This window comes from Haliotis rufescens, unplaced genomic scaffold (genome assembly GCF_023055435.1).
Source record: "Haliotis rufescens isolate VD_foot unplaced genomic scaffold, xgHalRufe1.0.p SCAF_11, whole genome shotgun sequence".
In the NCBI taxonomy this organism is placed as follows: Eukaryota; Metazoa; Mollusca; class Gastropoda; order Lepetellida; family Haliotidae; genus Haliotis; species Haliotis rufescens.
This window is the reverse complement of record NW_025963791.1, coordinates 26,646,227-26,664,302: the sequence shown is the minus strand read 5'-3', so window position 1 is coordinate 26,664,302 and position 18,076 is coordinate 26,646,227. Positions and strand designations below refer to the sequence as shown.

The following is an 18,076-nucleotide window of genomic DNA, read 5'->3' as shown; positions in this document are numbered from 1 at the left end:
CTTAATGACAACACCAGACAGCGTAACAACAAGTACCATCTTTTAACATCTTTTGGTATGACGTGGTCGGGGATCAAACCCCGGACCTTCCTCTCTCCGGGAGGACGCTCTACCACTAGACCAGGGAGGCCGTTCATGGTGTTTCATGAGAAGCAAGACTACTTATCATTTTGCATTTCCTCTTTCAGTTGTTTTTGAAGTGAATCTGTGTCTGTAATCCAGTGTTCCCAACTGTAGTAATTCCTAGAATACACTATTGAATTGACATGTAGTGCAACCAGTTTGTGAAATAATAACGTCTGGCGCTAGATGCTGAGTTGTGTCCCTTAGCTGTGGCAGGATGCACTGGTCATGGATTCGAAGTTTATGCCACAGTCAGCAATTGTCCAGCTTTATCATGGTGGTCTGTAAATCATTGTATTTGTGGGACCAATTGCTATATAATTAGACACTTTAACCAAAGTTAAAATTTGTGACTTCATGTTCACTGACATAAAACTCAAATATAGGTTGTGATTTTATTTAGTTTATTTTTTTTGTATTTACAATTACACACGTAAGAACTTGCCACATCACCTGGCCCACTTCACAACATAGTAGTTCTTCTTACCTGCAGGAATAAGAAATAAACATTTTTAGAAAATATACTAGTACTGCAAATTAACTGGAAAACATTGTTTCGAAAGATATCAAACCAGTTATTTTCTGTAAATCTCGAAAGATTTGTGCCATGAAATTACTGCAAGTGGCTAACAATAGCCTGAACTGCTTCTGGAAAGGTTTGCAACACCCTGTTAAAGGGGCACTGATCTAACGGACTGGTTGTTGCCTTTGTTATTGTTTTTCCCCCGTGAGTACCCGGATGATACGCAACGCAACTGAGCGTGACCAGAGACTGGGGTACCGTCTGCAAGGACAGCTAAATAAACTTGGAGGCTGGAGGCTGGAGGCAATATTTGTTTTACGCATTTTTGAACACTGATTGGTTAACTGTGATCTATAAAGATTTCGACAAAGGGCGCATGTTAATTAATTTCTTCAGCCTAAACAAACAGACAAAAAAGAACAAGGGAGCTCATCGGATGTCGTCATTTGGAAATACCCCAGATGGTTATAGTTTAATACTAAAAACAGTATCCATGCAGTGAAAGCATTTTCGGATTTCGGCTTGCGTCGATAATACGATTACTACTCCCTAGTTGTCATCCACGCTTTCTCGTATAACCCTACACATTTGTTTTTGTCCTCATTCACTTGATGCTCAGTTAATGAATTTATTACAGGTACAATTAGTGGTAGCACCACTTATATTACCTGACAAAGATTCCCATTTGGCATTTATTGTGTCTGGGGTAATTATTCAATCTAAATCCAGGTTTGAAGTGAGGTGAAATGTGTGTTATGTAATATGCACGTGGCAGCCCAGCAAGAGATGAATGATCAGTTGATTTCCTTTTTTTGTTAATCAACGGATCGTTCCTAGTCATCAAAGGATTAACAGAAAATACGTTGATTGATTAATCACTGTTATCTTGCACAGTGGATATGTCAAGAGTGAGTGTTTCCATGTCTAGGTTTACTAAAACAAAGGGAATACACGCATATCATGGCGCGAAGTGCCGATATAAAAACAACATACTTTGTTCAAAGGGTTAACTGATAATACGTTGATTGATTGATCATTGTTATCTATCACTCAATGGAATTTTTAGGAACCGTGGACGCTATGAAAATAGCTGTCACGTGGGCTTTCTCAGCCGACCATTGAGACTTGACACCTATGTAAAACACCTGAAACAATCCAAGCGATCAGTTGAGAAACAAACACGGGTTATAATATCCCGAAACGATATATATCTTTTAAGATATTTGATTGTTACTAAGACACATGACATCGAATAAGTTTCTTTGTACAGCTGCAGACGAGTGGGATATTGTTCCTTTGTGTGGATATTCACGGATACATTCCTCGAACAAGGAAGCTGCCTAAAACTTATACACATAAATTTGGTAGGTTGTAATTATGATATCTGCATTTTGTTTTCCTTCATTTGAACCGATTCGTTCTTGTTTCTCTACGTCTTGGTTGGGAAATTCTTCAATGCGCGATAGACGTTGTTGTCACAGGTCTTTTCCTTTGTAAGCGTGTATATATTACCGTCAATTTGTAAAATGTGATTCTCTCAGGCAATTTATAAAATGTGTAAATATTTCAGTCATTTTGACTAAAAAATCTGTCAAGATTGATCAAGACGATCAAAAGGGCCTACAAACATCACAACAGATTATTATGTAGGATTAAAAGCCAAACAACTTAGAAATGTACTCTCTTGGTGATGACATTAAACATCAAAATGTTTGGAATTCGTTGTCATAATAATACAGATGGAAATGTTTTTCAGTCACTTTGTAAAATAACTGAATATTTAGACGTTTAATAAATTTGTTACACATTTGACAGTAAAAAATATACACACTATAAAAAAAGCATATGCTCATGTGAAATATATACTTTGTGTTGCAAGTCAAAATAGTGTAAACGAAAATCGCAAAATTACCAAGCAAGTGACTTATCAAAACTTCGTCACCATATTGATGCTACTCACAAAGATACCTACATTTCCTTATTATCTCGAAAACTTTTTTTCATTTTGTTGATCAATGTGACCATACGCCCTTATTACTACCCATAAAAGTGACTAATGCGCTTACGAATGGCGCAGCAGAGGTCGCGAACTAGTCTAGATTTCTGCTATACATCCGGGTATTCACTGGGAAAAAACAATAACAAAGGCAACAACCAGTCCCGGGGAATTGCGTTAGATCAGTGCCCCTTTAAGATTACCAAATATCAAGCTACAGTTCTTTGATAGGCATTTAGAAGTTGGAGTACTAAGTAAGGATAAGAATTTATGAATGAACAACTTCTTCATTACAATTAAGAGCTTCTCCACTCCAGTATAACTACATCTGATCTCTGTATATACTAGTATACTTGTCAACCATACTCTGTATATCACTTGCTTGACAACGGTGTTAGAACCTACACTGAAACGTTGCACTTAATTGTAATAAAGAAGTTGTTCATCCATAAATTCTTATCCTTATCAAGCTACAGGTTTTTTATTTGATAAGAAGAAGTGGCATGTTAAATGGGGTTTGGAGGTAGACAGAAGCTGGTGTCAATGTGTACGTACCAACTCGGATAAGTGTGATGTTTGAAGGCAGGATGTGCTCCCCAGCAACAAGGACGTAGTCAGGCTGCTGCACCTTCCTGTGGTTTATATGGACACCCCCAGCTTGGATGATTCTCTCAGCATCAACTACAGACAGAGCACACCATGAGGGAGGACAGAATGAAATACAAAACCTTTTCATTTAGCAACTGATCTGTGTATCCCTAACACCTGAGTGAAAGCTGTGAGCCTTTATTGAACTTCAACAAACACAACCCACGGGACATTAACTTCCATTTCCATTTAACAATAGGACTGGACATTCCAGGCTTTCTTGCCTTAAATATTTAGATGTGTTTTCTTCCCCGCTCACTCCTTCACAACATTAACAAAGGAACTTCATTCGTCTCATGTTTCCTCCTTAGTGTACCCCTATTCTCTGTACCTCGTGAAGATCCAGGTTAGAATCGGTCTTCAGCAACCCCATCTTCCCGAGGCAAGAGAGTTAACTGACTATAAAAGTCCAGTTTCCACCCTTGCTTAACTAGGCTGGTATTCCTGGGCTCGATCGTGGTACACCAGTAGTTATTATGAGTTATGTCCCTTCTAAGACTCTCCTATGGACCAATCAGATTCCATCACTTGCATTTGTTTAAAACAAAATGGCGGCGCCAAGTCAAGACAATCTGATGGATAATAAAGATCTATATTGTGATAAAACAGGTCTTACATCGCGAAGTGCATCAAATCATGCGAGCGCCTTGATTAAAAACATGAAAAGGTTTGGAAAATATCTGTTTACAACGAGTTGGCGGTGCACATGCTTTGCAAATCCTGCAATCCGACGAAATCTGCACTACAGTTTACAAACTGGATTTTGATTTCAGCGATTTTGATTGGACAATGTATAGACTCATTAGTCCTGCCAATATGTAACTCCATAATACCAGCCTAGTTCGGCAAGGGTGGAAACTGGACTTTTAAAGTCAGTCAACTCTCTTGCCTAGGGAAGATGCAGCAACCCATGCCCGTCTGAAGGGGCAACAAACAAGGATGCCAGCAGGGTCATAAGAGGTCATAAGACATAACTTTCTCTGCTTTTCTGGCCATAGACAGTGGCATATGAAGCTCATTCATAAATATATTTTAGTTATGGTAGCAGGGTAGATGATTTACAATTTACAGCAAAACAGTGCATATATTGTGTCCAATAAAACAAAACACATTTTTAACACTTATTTTGGTTCTATTAAACAAACTGTGGAATTTTAAGACATTTGGCTTACTGTGATAACATCTTGGTAACAAATCATTTATATATTTTTTTTACTGCTGTCATATTGACGGAATATTGCTGAGCTTTCAACAACAAACAACAACTATTTGATCTATCACCATAACATCAGTTAGACTATAAATGAAATATTAAGACCATAAAACCAAAGTTTGCAAAGTGTTTTTACTTTGTAAGAAAGAACTATCTTTCTTGTAACTTCAGATGTGAGTGGGCAACACCTGTCACTTTTATTTTCTAATACTTCCTTCAGAGTTACATGTTCATACTGCAAATAGAATCGTTGAAATCCAGCGGAGATGTGTTGTTAATCTGATAACTTCCTCTTCCTCCTGAAATCTAGTTTTAATGCAGGATTTATCTGTTGAGGTGATGTCACCCACAAAATCACCATCACTGTGCAGAGTTGTGTCCCTTCTCAGTTTCACCCTGAGTGAGTGAGGAGTGTGTTTGCCAGTACAGTCATGCCCCGGTTATACGGACTTCAGATATCCGGAAACCTCGGTTCCCGGACGATTTTCATTCAAAACGAAATAATTACTATATAAATTTACCCGTATATCCGGAAATTCAGTTTCCGGAACCTGACGGTCATTTTCATACACAAAACACTGAAATGCACACAAAATTGTCTCACTTATCCGGACAATACACTTCCGCTGGTGGTAATCCTTTGATTCGTGAGAAGTCAATTAACCAAGTGACACTGAGTTACGTTTGAGACGAGCTTGTTTATTGTACATGTAATCCCCTTTGATAAATATGGCGTCTGTGGAGGTCAGAGGTCAAAGTTGTGTAAGTATGGCCTGTCAACCAGCGAAACGTAAGCGACACGCAGTTACAGCACACGAAAAAAGGGAAATTTGTCTGTTTAAAGAAAAACACCCGTCAGCAAGTTTAGAAACCATCAGTAAGCATTATGGCACTGAATTTGGACATACCATAGGAAAATCGACAATTGGTGACAGTTCAAACTTCAATGACAGACTTTTAGTGTTGCTCTGCTTCTACTCACCGTCTCTGTTGAAGCAGCCTGCCTTCATGCAGACGTCGAGGACGGACATGCCAGGTTCCAGGAGCATCTCTGTGGTGTCTGCATTGTTGAACAGCTGCAGCAGCTCGGTGTGAGTCAGGCGTGCCAGGCTCTCGATGTTGCCACTGAAGAGTGCATCCGTCCAACGCACAGCTTCACTCAGGCCTTGCTCTGCTCGACAGACAAATACAACACACACCAGTTACCAGCGGTGACATAAAATCATGATGCATATCAGAGGACTGTAGGTTCCAACTGTGTCCTATGAAGTCCTATGTCGTACAAGAGCCTGATTGTCATCAAGTTACACCTAATTATTACTGCCACTATAAAACATAAAAAACCTGCATGTCATGGTTCAGGGCCCATCTACACAAAGGATTAATAGTACTACAGCTTACAGCAGCAAACTAGAAGTACTGTTTTGTCAGCTATTGGGGCATAATAGACTGAGGAGTTTGCATTTACCAAAACTGAAGCAGCTCAGTCACCGACATTTTCTCAAAGCTTAATGTACCACCATGGACTTCCAGCCCCAAAACATTACTTCCTGGCCTTGACCTTAATCAAGACAACTTCTGAAGGTCAAACAATTAACCAGTCTCAGGATTGTACAATCTAAAGTGCAACAGTAACTGGAAATACATGTATATAACTGATCGTGTTTCCTCAAGATACCTACCACCATGCACCAACAGTAGAACTTGTTCTGCAATCTTTTTCTGTCCTGGGCGTTGCTCTGGATTCCTCTGGCAACAAAACATGTCATGAGTTAATTACAGAGACAAAGGGTCTGTTCCCTTATTGTTATTTACAGTATACCGTATTTATAATTGCCCTGATGAGAGTAACTATGAAAACAGGGTCGCTGTGAAAGATACTTTAAAAAAAATAAGGGACGGGCAATTTATTAATGGGAATGAGGGGTATGAAAATCTGAGTCAGCAAAAGAGGGGGATCGCCACAAAATGTATTCCACAAAATCAAACTTTTATTTTTTCAAATAAAAAACTTACAACTGTGTATATCTACTATATCCTTCAATGGTCAGAATGTGGCTCGGATCTGAGCAGATATTTTGGAGTTTCAAGTTACAAAATGTCATTCCATTAACAGGCTCTGTCCTGGTCCTTATACAGAGGGGCCTTGGGGTGGTGGATCTTAAAGACAGATAACGGAGATCATATTGCCAACCCAAACCACTGTGTAACATAACAAAGTATATTATTTTATTTATTAGGGGGGGGGGCATGAAAAATGTTGCCAGAATTTGTTAGCAATACATTCCACCTCATATATTTATGTTGTGTAAGTGAATCTTACCTTGTGTTTCCTCAAGACATCCTGTATTTCTTGCTCTGGTAGAAATGTCAGCAGTTTCAGATATTTTTCAATGTCGGTGTCCGGTTGATTCAGAAAATACTGGAACATAAGCAGTACACACAATTTTGGACATGCTTTAGTTTCATACCAATGACATCATGCTACAACTTACTTCAATTATATGGCCTTATAAGTCATTTATCTGAGTTCCCTTTCTTATTTGATACAGAAATTACGAAATATGACAATTATTAATCTCCCCTGTATCTTTCCACATGAAAATGGTTATGTACACTTGTCTAAATTATTTTTTTAGTTTCCATGGCAATTACTTTGACTAAGACTGATATTGGTGGTAGTGCTCCGTTCCGGAGCAGATCTTGAAAAACGTATAATATTTCTTCACCAAACTTGGCACACAGATGGTATAGTGGTCAACTGGTGCCTTTTGATAGTTTGGGAGGTTTGAAAAATCTATTTTTCAAGTTTTCATTTCCATTCCAACGACTTTGACTTTGACTGAAAATGGCGGAAGTGCTCGTTTCCAAAGTGCTAATGCCTTGCACACAACTGGACATGACATATTGGCAGGGGATATGAGTATTTCATGCTTATTCTGTTAATATTTCAAACTGACTGGAACCAAAATCCAAAATCAGAAAAACACAAAAACAGTTAGGGTGAAGTCTTGATGGGGAAAAACAGTTAAGCTTAGCATTATACCTGGTACAGGGAGATAGGGTGAAGTATTGGTGGGGCACACAGCCTAGTTTAGCATTGGTACAGCTGATAGGGTGAAGTCTAGGCTGGAATTCTGGAGTTACATTTTGGCTGGAGTAACAAGTCTATGCATAGTCCAATCAAAATTGGAACGACCTACACATCCGGTTTGTTGAATTCTGGAGTTACATTTTGGCTGGAGTAATGAGTCTATGCATAGTCCAATCAAAATTGGAATGAACTACACATCCGGTTTGTAACCAACATTGATTTCAATGAGCAGATTTCGGCCAACTGGAGGATTTGCTGAGCATATGTACCGCCAACTTGGCATCAACAGATATTTTGCAAAACTTTTCATGATTTTTATCAAGGTGCTCAAGTGATTTGATGCACTTTCGCAGGGTAAGATCAGCTTGACTGGGCGATGCCATTTTGTTTGAAGCAAATGCAAGTGATATGAGGGATGGAATCTGATTGGTCAATAGGAGAGACATAGAAGGGACATAACTCGTAATAGCCATTGGTGGCGCTACGATCGAGCCCAGAAATTCCAGCTTAGTTTGGCAAGTGGGGAAACTGTGTGGACTTTTATAGCCAGTTAACTCCCTTGCCTCGGGAAGATGACCATTAAGTTGAGCACTATCCTGGAACAGCTGATTGGGTGAAATCTTGGTGGGGCACACCGTTTAGTTTAGGAGTATACCTGGTACTGCTGAATAGGTTAAGTCTTGGTGGGGCAAACCGTTTAGATTAGCAACTTACCTGGTACAGGTGATTGGGTGAAGTCTTGATGGGGTGCACCGTTTAGTTTAGGTGTGTACCTGGTACAGCTGATAGGGTGAGGTCTTGGTCGGGCACACCGTTTATTTTAGCAATTAGCAATGTACCTGGTACAGCTGATAGGGTGAGGTCTTGATGGAGCGCACCGTTTACTTTAGCAATGTACCTGGTACAGCTGATAGGGTGAGGTCTTGATGGGGCAAACCGTTTAGTTTAGCAATGTACCTGGTACAGCTGATAGGCTGAAGTCTTGGTGGGGCACACCGTTTAGTATAGCAATGTACCTGGTACAGCTGATTGGGTGAAGTCTTGGTGGGGCGCACCGTTTAGTTTGGCAATGTACCTGGTACAGCTGATAGGGTGAAGTCTTGGTGGGGCACACCATTTAGTTTGGCAATGTACCTGGTACAGCTTATAGGGTGAAGTCTTGATGGGGCAAACCGTTTAGTTTAGCAATGTACCTGGTACAGTGGATAGGGTGAGGTCTTGATGGGGCACATCGTTTAGTTTAGCAATGTACCTGGTACAGCTGATAGGCTGAAGTCTTGGTGGGGCACACCGTTTAGTTTGGCAATGTACCTGGTACAGCTGATAGGGTAAGGTCTTGGTGGGGCGCACCGTTTAGTTTAGCAATGTACCTGGTACAGCTGATTGGATGAGGTCTTGATGGGGCACACCATTTAGTTTAGCAATGTACCTGGTACAGCTGATAGGGTGAAGTCTTGATGGGGCACACCGTTTAGTTTAGCAATGTACCTGGTACAGCTGATAGGGTGAAGTCTTGATGGGGCGCACCATTTAGTTTAGCAATGTACCTGGTACAGTGGATAGGGTGAGGTCTTGATGGGGCACATCGTTTAGTTTAGCAATGTACCTGGTACAACTGATGGGCTGAAGTCTTGGTGGGGCACACCGTTTAGTTTGGCAATGTACCTGGTACAGCTGATAGGGTGAGGTCTTGGTGGGGCGCACCATTTAGTTTAGCAATGTACCTGGTACAGCTGATTGGATGAGGTCTTGATGGGGCACACCGTTTAGTTTAGCAATGTACCTGGTACAGCTGATAGGGTGAAGTCTTGATGGGGCACACCGTTTAGTTTAGCAATGTACCTGGTACAGCTGATTGGATGAGGTCTTGATGGGGCACACCGTTTAGTTTAGCAATGTACCTGGTACAGCTGATTGGATGAGGTCTTGATGGGGCACACCATTTAGTTTAGCAATGTACCTGGTACAGCTGATAGGGTGAAGTCTTGGTGGGGCGCACCATTTAGTTTGGCAATGTACCTGGTACAGCTTATAGGGTGAAGTCTTGATGGGGCAAACCGTTTAGTTTAGCAATGTACCTGGTACAGTGGATAGGGTGAGGTCTTGATGGGGCACATCGTTTAGTTTAGCAATGTACCTGGTACAGCTGATAGGCTGAAGTCTTGGTGGGGCACACCGTTTAGTTTGGCAATGTACCTGGTACAGCTGATAGGGTAAGGTCTTGGTGGGGCGCACCGTTTAGTTTAGCAATGTACCTGGTACAGCTGATTGGATGAGGTCTTGATGGGGCACACCATTTAGTTTAGCAATGTACCTGGTACAGCTGATAGGGTGAAGTCTTGATGGGGCACACCGTTTAGTTTAGCAATGTACCTGGTACAGCTGATAGGGTGAAGTCTTGATGGGGCGCACCATTTAGTTTAGCAATGTACCTGGTACAGTGGATAGGGTGAGGTCTTGATGGGGCACATCGTTTAGTTTAGCAATGTACCTGGTACAACTGATGGGCTGAAGTCTTGGTGGGGCACACCGTTTAGTTTGGCAATGTACCTGGTACAGCTGATAGGGTGAGGTCTTGGTGGGGCGCACCATTTAGTTTAGCAATGTACCTGGTACAGCTGATTGGATGAGGTCTTGATGGGGCACACCGTTTAGTTTAGCAATGTACCTGGTACAGCTGATAGGGTGAAGTCTTGATGGGGCACACCGTTTAGTTTAGCAATGTACCTGGTACAGTTGATTGGATGAGGTCTTGATGGGGCACACCGTTTAGTTTAGCAATGTACCTGGTACAGCTGATAGGGTGAAGTCTTGATGGGGCACACCATTTAGTTTAGCAATGTACCTGGCACAGCTGATTTGATGAGGTCTTGATGGGGCACACCGTTTAGTTTAGCAATGTACCTGGTACAGCTGATAGGGTGAGGTCTTGGTGGGACTCAGCCACACTGCATTCCCGGCTGTCTTTCCCAGCTTGTCCCCCACGGAGCTGGTGATCAGGGGAACAGTCAGCCCTGCACAGTGTCACAAATACGTTGAGCCCAGCTACTAACTATACACATACCAACTATAAATATACCAACTACACATATACCAACTACACATATACCAACTACACATATACCAACTATACATATACCAACTATACATATACCAACTACACATATACCAACTACACATATACCAACTACACATATACCAACTATACATATACCAACTACACATATACCAACTATACATATACCAACTACACATATACCAACTACACATATACCAACTACACATATACCAACTACACATATACCAACTACACATATACCAACTATACATATACCAACTACACATATACCAACTACACATATACCAACTACACATATACCAACTATACATATACCAACTACACATATACCAACTATACATATACCAACTACACATATACCAACTACACATATACCAACTACACATATACCAACTATACATATACCAACTACACATAGACCAACTACACATAGACCAACTATACATATACCAATTGTATACCAACTACACATAGACCAACTACACATATACCAACTACACATATACCAACTACACATATACAAACTACACATATACCAACTATACATATACCAACTACACATATACAAACTACACATATACCAACTATACACATACCAACTACATATATACCAACTATACATATACCAACTACACATATACCAACTACACTTATACCAACTATACATATACCAACTATACATATACAAACTACACATATACCAACTACACATATACCAACTATACATATACCAACTACACATATACCAACTACACATATACCAACTACACATAGACCAACTACACATATACCAACTATACATATACCAACTACACATATACCAACTACACTTATACCAACTACACATATACCAACTATACATATACCAACTACACATATACCAACTACACATATACCAACTATACATATACCAACTATACATATACCAACTATACATATACCAACTATACATATACCAACTACACATATACCAACTACACATATACAAACTACACATATACAAACTACACATATACCAACTACACATATACAAACTACACATATACCAACTATACATATACCAACTATACATATACCAACTACACATATACAAACTACACATATACCAACTATACATATACCAACTACACATATACCAACAATACATATACAAACTACACATAGACCAACTACACATATACCAACTATACATATACCAACTACACATATACCAACTATACATATACCAACTACACATATACCAACTATACATATACCAACTACACATATACCAACTACACATATACCAACAATACATATACAAACTACACATAGACCAACTACACATATACCAACTACACATATACCAACTACACATATACAAACTACACATATACCAACTATACATATACCAACTACACATATACCAACTACACATATACCAACTATACATATACCAACTACACATATACCAACTATACATATACCAACAATACATATACAAACTACACATATACCAACTACACATATACCAACTATACATATACCAACTACACATATACCAACTTCACATATACCAACTACACATATACCAACTATACATATACCAACTACACATATACCAACTACACATATACCAACTACACATATATCAACTACACATATACCAACTACACATATACAAACTACACATATACCAACTACACATATACGAACTACACATATATACCAACTACACATATACCAACTATACATATACCAACTACACATATACCAACTATACATATACCAACTACACATATACCAACTACACATATACCAACTACACATAAACCAACTACACATATACCAACTATATATATACCAACTACACATAAACCAACTACACATATACCAACTATTATTACAGTTTGAAACAAAATGGCCGAGTAAAGGTCGTAAGTAGTTTCAGCTTTCAGTATGGTTTAAGTGCGATGGTCAAATCTAGGTAAACATTTAAAGAACTACTACATAAGGTGGCCATCTCACACACCAAGTTTCAGGCCACTGGTCTTCAAGTTTTTGAGACGATTTGTTCATTTGTTGTTTTTTTAAACGCCACGTGAAACTCAAATTTTGATGCCTTGAACAAACTTTCAGAAAACACAGGACTTCAGCTGAGGGACATAAGCTCCGATGGCCTTCTGTATACACATGATCATGGCAATCGCACAGAAGACCTATCACACGTTAGATATCAACATTGCACTTCTTTCATCTGGTCCGAGATTATAAACGTAAATATAACATTGGAACCCAATAAAAACTGTACCAATGTAATGAAAAGCTAGTTACCAAAAACTGGTTTATCCATGAGCCGAGATATCAGCTCGTATCCTGCCGTCATGTTCCCCAGCTGGTCGTTTCCTCCAATCTGTCAACAGGAGAACAGGTTTTCTTAAAGCAATTCCAGTGTGAATACTGATATGAAATAATCATATCATATTCTGGTATCACTGTCATGGGTTCTTCTGTTTCAACCCTGGCTGATACACCTCGTCCTTTCCATGGTAGGTGTGATTCTGGATAAGAATATAGGTACCAAACAACCCATGCTTCTCATGCGACTAAATAATGATCAGACAGACGGTCAGACTCGGTGGCTTGAATTTATCCAATTGAAGAAAGACATATATATTCATGAATTATCAAAGTAGGTCACATCTCTGGACTATTTATTCACATCAGCAAGACACGTGAAGATCCAGGGTAGAATAGGTCCTCAGCAACGCATGCTTGCCGTAAAAGGCGACTATGCTTGTTGTAAGAGGCGACTAACGGGATCGGGTGGTCAGGCTTGCTGACTTGGTTGATGCATGTCATTGTATCCCAATTGCTTGGATCGATGCTCATGATGTCAGTCACTGGATTGTCTGATCCAGACTTAATTATTTAAACCGCCGTCATATAGCTGGATAATTGCTGAGTGCAGCGTTAAACAACAAACAAACAAAATCACATTTGCAAATAGACATTAAATTCCTATTAAGTCTCCTATGACAGGGAACAAGGGTCAATGGGGTTCTATCATGGTCTTCATGTAGCACATGCTGGCTGTACTGCTATGTGACAGATGTACCTGTATTGCACACTGGTGATGTCTGTACAAGTGGAGCCAGTCATAGGACTGAAATATTTGATACGTAAACTCTGTGAAACTCATTCCTTCTTCACTCTTAAGTCTGCTCTTTACACTGAAATAATAAAGATGATAACACAATATGATTCACTCAACCAAATCCACTAAAGTTCCCTGCCTGTTGTAATTTCTAATTGGCTATTGATAAAACTGACTCTCATCTGAACACTTCAGTATGATTTGTGATATAAAAATCTCCTTGACAGTAATAGTTGTATCAAAATCAAAAGGTCTGTGCATGTTGCGTATCAAACAATCAAACAATGGCCCAAGGCAGATAATTATCATTACATCAATAAAGCACTGTGTATAAACAGAAGTAGCCTGTCCATGTTATTTGCTGTTATATTCATCATTACTTTTATATCAACACCAGGTACTTTGCATTTTTTGCTTTTTCACAGATTTAGTACCATAACCAAGACAACCATGTACCTGTGTCTGGACAGCATCTGCCCCATCCTAAAATGTCGACCAGTTTTTGACAAAAATTCTACGATGTTCACATTTCTGTACCAGTCCAGGTTGTTCATAATCCTGTAAATATGTAAAGGATTTTTTTGCAAATTACAAAACATGGGTTGATTGAAACCTCCATCCTTACTTATACACATAGATATAACACTAGCAACGAATATATCACCTTATATAAGATAGCTATGCCATAAATCCCAAAGAACAATGAAGAACCAAGCATGGTTTATTTCACAATAGAACATTGTTCTATCATGACATCATTTCTGGAGATTTGAACATGAGCTCGCAACTTGACTACGTTGTAAATGGGACAATGTTTTTTTTCAAGTGGGAAGTGTTTAGTGAGTTATTCCCCATAGAAGTAGCTGGGCAAAGTAGATAAACATGACTGAATGATCTCACACACAAGTAAGAGAGATCTCACACACAAGTAAGAGAGATCTCACACACAAGTAAGAGAGATCTCACACACAAGTAAGAGAGATATGACAATCCGTTTTGGGAGAAAACGTACAATTGTGAGAATATCCGGGAAATACTAAACTTAACCCCCCCTGTTCATAAAATGGATTTGTCCGACATTGCCGAGGTTGGATTGTATTCAGGGAGTCATCATTATTTAAATATGGGTGAATACTTTCAAAGCTTGTACATGTTATTAACATGCTTATTTAAAAGAGGACGTACATAATGTTGATATCTCATATACGAAATAAACGACTCGTGGTTTTTATATTAAATACAATAAAACACTGCAGGGAGAATAATCTTTGGTTTAGTCTCCCTGCAGTGTTTTATTGTTCAAAGTTTACAGGAACTTTCTGTACATTGTATACTTGTAACAATTTGTAGTAACAATTTGAATCAGGTCATATTTCTTAAAAACAGTTTCAGTTATAATTGAAATAGAAAGAAAAAGGTTTGCCAGGCATCGGTGTGAGACTTTATATCCTGTGAATTAGGCCTTTAGGATAAGTTTATTTTAAATTTTACACTTCCTAAATCATATGATAACTTGACTCATTACTTTTGTTCTAAAACACATAACATGATAAAAATCCACCAAGCCTCATCAGTTTGAACAATATATGTCTGAGATAAACTTAATTACCGGTATTGGTATGCAGCCTAGTCAATGCTAATTATTCCTGAATAGCAAACTATGCGTATATTAACCCGAGACGCTAGGAACAGTGAAACTATATAACCAATTACCATGGAAATAGCACTATTGATATTAAAAGTATTTTCTTCCCATATAATCACCTTGTTCTAAACAAAATTCCACTTGATCCTTCCTTCATCCCTGTGTATGATAATCATGGTGAAATGTGGTTTAGCATCTTATTGAAGATTATTGCACTTATACAGCAGTGTGTAATGCCTGTGTCTGTGGCTGCTTGTAATAGTCTGGACTTGTTGATGTTAGAGTGCTAGCCCACTGAGATACCATGCCTCAGTTTTAACATGGATACCGTACTCAGTCACAGTATACTGACTCCGTGCTGACCAGTCCTTGTTTTAGCCCCTTAATGCCGAGTGCCAGGCAGGTAAACAGCAAGTACCATCTTCCAATGTCTTTTGGAAAAGTGGGCCCAGGGATCAAACCACTGACGGAGGTGGTCCTCATCAGCACAAAATGTGTACGAGTCAGTTTAACGGAGTGAGTTTCATTAAACACAGATTTCTATCGTTTTTCAGTTATATCACAGCATGTCAGCTTGACGTGGGAGGAACACAGACATATTGCAAGTCTAAGATGTTTACCACCTTGGGTAAACTCATGAGCATAGGTAAAATCCGACAAACCAATAAACATAATCAGGGTAAAGCAGTTAAACTGTAAGTCAATGATGACATCTACTTGAGCCTACCTCACTTGTGGCAAAGGCTTGCTATTTTTCCACAACAGATCTTGGTGGTGAGAGAAGACACGCTGCAAGTTTTCTGTTATTTGGACCACATTTTCCTCCACCTGGTGAAGCTCCATTGGTGTTCTCTCCTTCATCTTCCCACTGGGGTCTCCGATCTGGGCAGTTGCACCTCCCACCTGGTGTAAATACAATCACTAGTGAACCTAACAAGCAAAGTATTCACTTCAACTTGTAAGGAAGAACAAGCAAGTCAAGGGGTGCCCGGCTTGAATCTCTATTTTGTGTGATGCAGTAATAAATACTAATATATCCTGGTTATAATTCTTTGAAACCTGTCCATCCTAAATATATTATGAATAATATAATTCAAGGGGCACAATCACATATCCAAGATTTGTTAATAGGGATGATTTCAATGAGACCAGTTTTCTCTTGGATAACAGGGATAAACATATCTGTAATATCAATTTGTGTGAATGTTGCAATCTGAATTATTCTGAATTATTAATTTCTGTCATTATTACAATATCTATGTGTTTAACTCATACATCTCTGGGATGGCTACATTTGCTAATAAGGTTTACCGCAAAAGCAGATAAGCCCATAAGTTCCGTGTATCTCAGGTTCCAATGTAACTTGGAGCGGTTGAGTAGCCTAGTGGTTATAGCGTTCGCTCGTCACGCCGAGACAGGGGTTCGATTCCCGACATGGGTACAATGTGTGAAGCCCATTTCGGTGTTCCCCGCTAAAAGCGGCGTTAAACCATACTCACTCACTCCAATGTAACTTCCAACATCAGATCTGGAGAGGAATATATCAAGTCAAATCCATCCATATTATGAACATGTATATGACATGTGCGATGACTTACCAGTGCAATGGTGTTATGTCCAGCTCTCTGACAATGGATGAGTGCGATGACAGCCAGCAGGTTCCCTACATGGAGACTGTCTGCTGTTGGGTCAAAGCCACAGTACATACACTGTGGGCTCGACAGCCGACGAAGCAACTCTGCTGTGCTGGAAAAGTACAGTTGTTAACAATAACTAATGAAATAAAACTCAAATATATGTTATGATACTTCCTAATCAGTTTTGACAAAAATAACTTTATAAAGCATGAATATTATTTAGCTGGCATTATGAATCCTTGTATTTTCCCCCTAACTATAATGCTTCTTTGGTCAATTGTGACAGTTGATCACTCATGCTACGACAAATTAATGTGCATATATTTACTAATCTAGGCACTGTCCTTTTCCTGAACTGGACTGTTTCAGACATCTAGAAAATTCAGTTTGAATTGTTATAGTAAACGTTTCCTGAGTGGAAGACCACAAGGATTACCTTCCTTCTGGAAACACTGTCTGGAAAATACCTCTTTCATGTAATGTCAATATGTTCCTGGAGTTTTGACTGCTGTAGAGTCTTTTGCAGACTTGCCAGTGCCACCTTCGAATACATCAATATTGTCATTATTACTCACAGTAACGAAAATGTATCTTATCAAAGACAGTAAAAGACAATCAAGAAAAGACAGAAAACAACGACATCAAATATTATCATTTTCAAACGACAGTTTACTAGGCCTACCTCATAAACTGGCATCCGATTTTTCTGCCATACATGTTGACCATGGAGGCTGCCATCTTGGATGTTTCAAGTAAAGCTGTTCACGATAGTTTAGTATTTCCGTGCGATGTGTATTCGAATTATGTCTATTTTTATCCATACTAGGGTAAATATTCAAAACAACTTTCATTATGAATCGTTGTTGTATACTTTTCTTGCCAGTACGTGAAATCATGGTTCACGATGGAAGGGAGGCAACTTTGCCAGTTTGCTTGATTTCAACAGTAATGGGCTTTGAACGATCCCATTGCAAGTTCGAAT

At 39.2% G+C, this 18,076-nt stretch overlaps 1 protein-coding gene across 2 annotated transcripts; it reads right to left on the bottom strand.

The window, feature by feature from the left end:
- Positions 1–513: 513 nt before the first annotated feature.
- On the bottom strand, positions 514–17,981 carry LOC124132820 (tyrosine--tRNA ligase, mitochondrial-like). 2 transcript variants are annotated; one of them, XM_048392470.1, is made up of 13 exons: positions 17,777–17,981; positions 17,531–17,635; positions 17,056–17,203; positions 16,185–16,360; positions 14,269–14,370; positions 13,774–13,888; positions 12,990–13,068; positions 10,502–10,611; positions 6,827–6,925; positions 6,186–6,252; positions 5,486–5,674; positions 3,198–3,323; positions 514–610 (listed from the first exon to the last, which is right to left on the bottom strand). In XM_048392470.1, exons 1-13 carry the CDS (start codon positions 17,830–17,832, stop codon positions 573–575), a joined length of 1,410 nt encoding a protein of 469 aa, XP_048248427.1. In that variant the 5' UTR covers positions 17,833–17,981; the 3' UTR covers positions 514–572. The 2 variants fall into 2 exon arrangements, with proteins under 2 accessions (XP_048248427.1, XP_048248428.1); XM_048392471.1 differs by having other exon boundaries at positions 17,562–17,635; positions 17,777–17,804.
- Between the last annotated feature and the right edge of the window lie 95 nt (positions 17,982–18,076).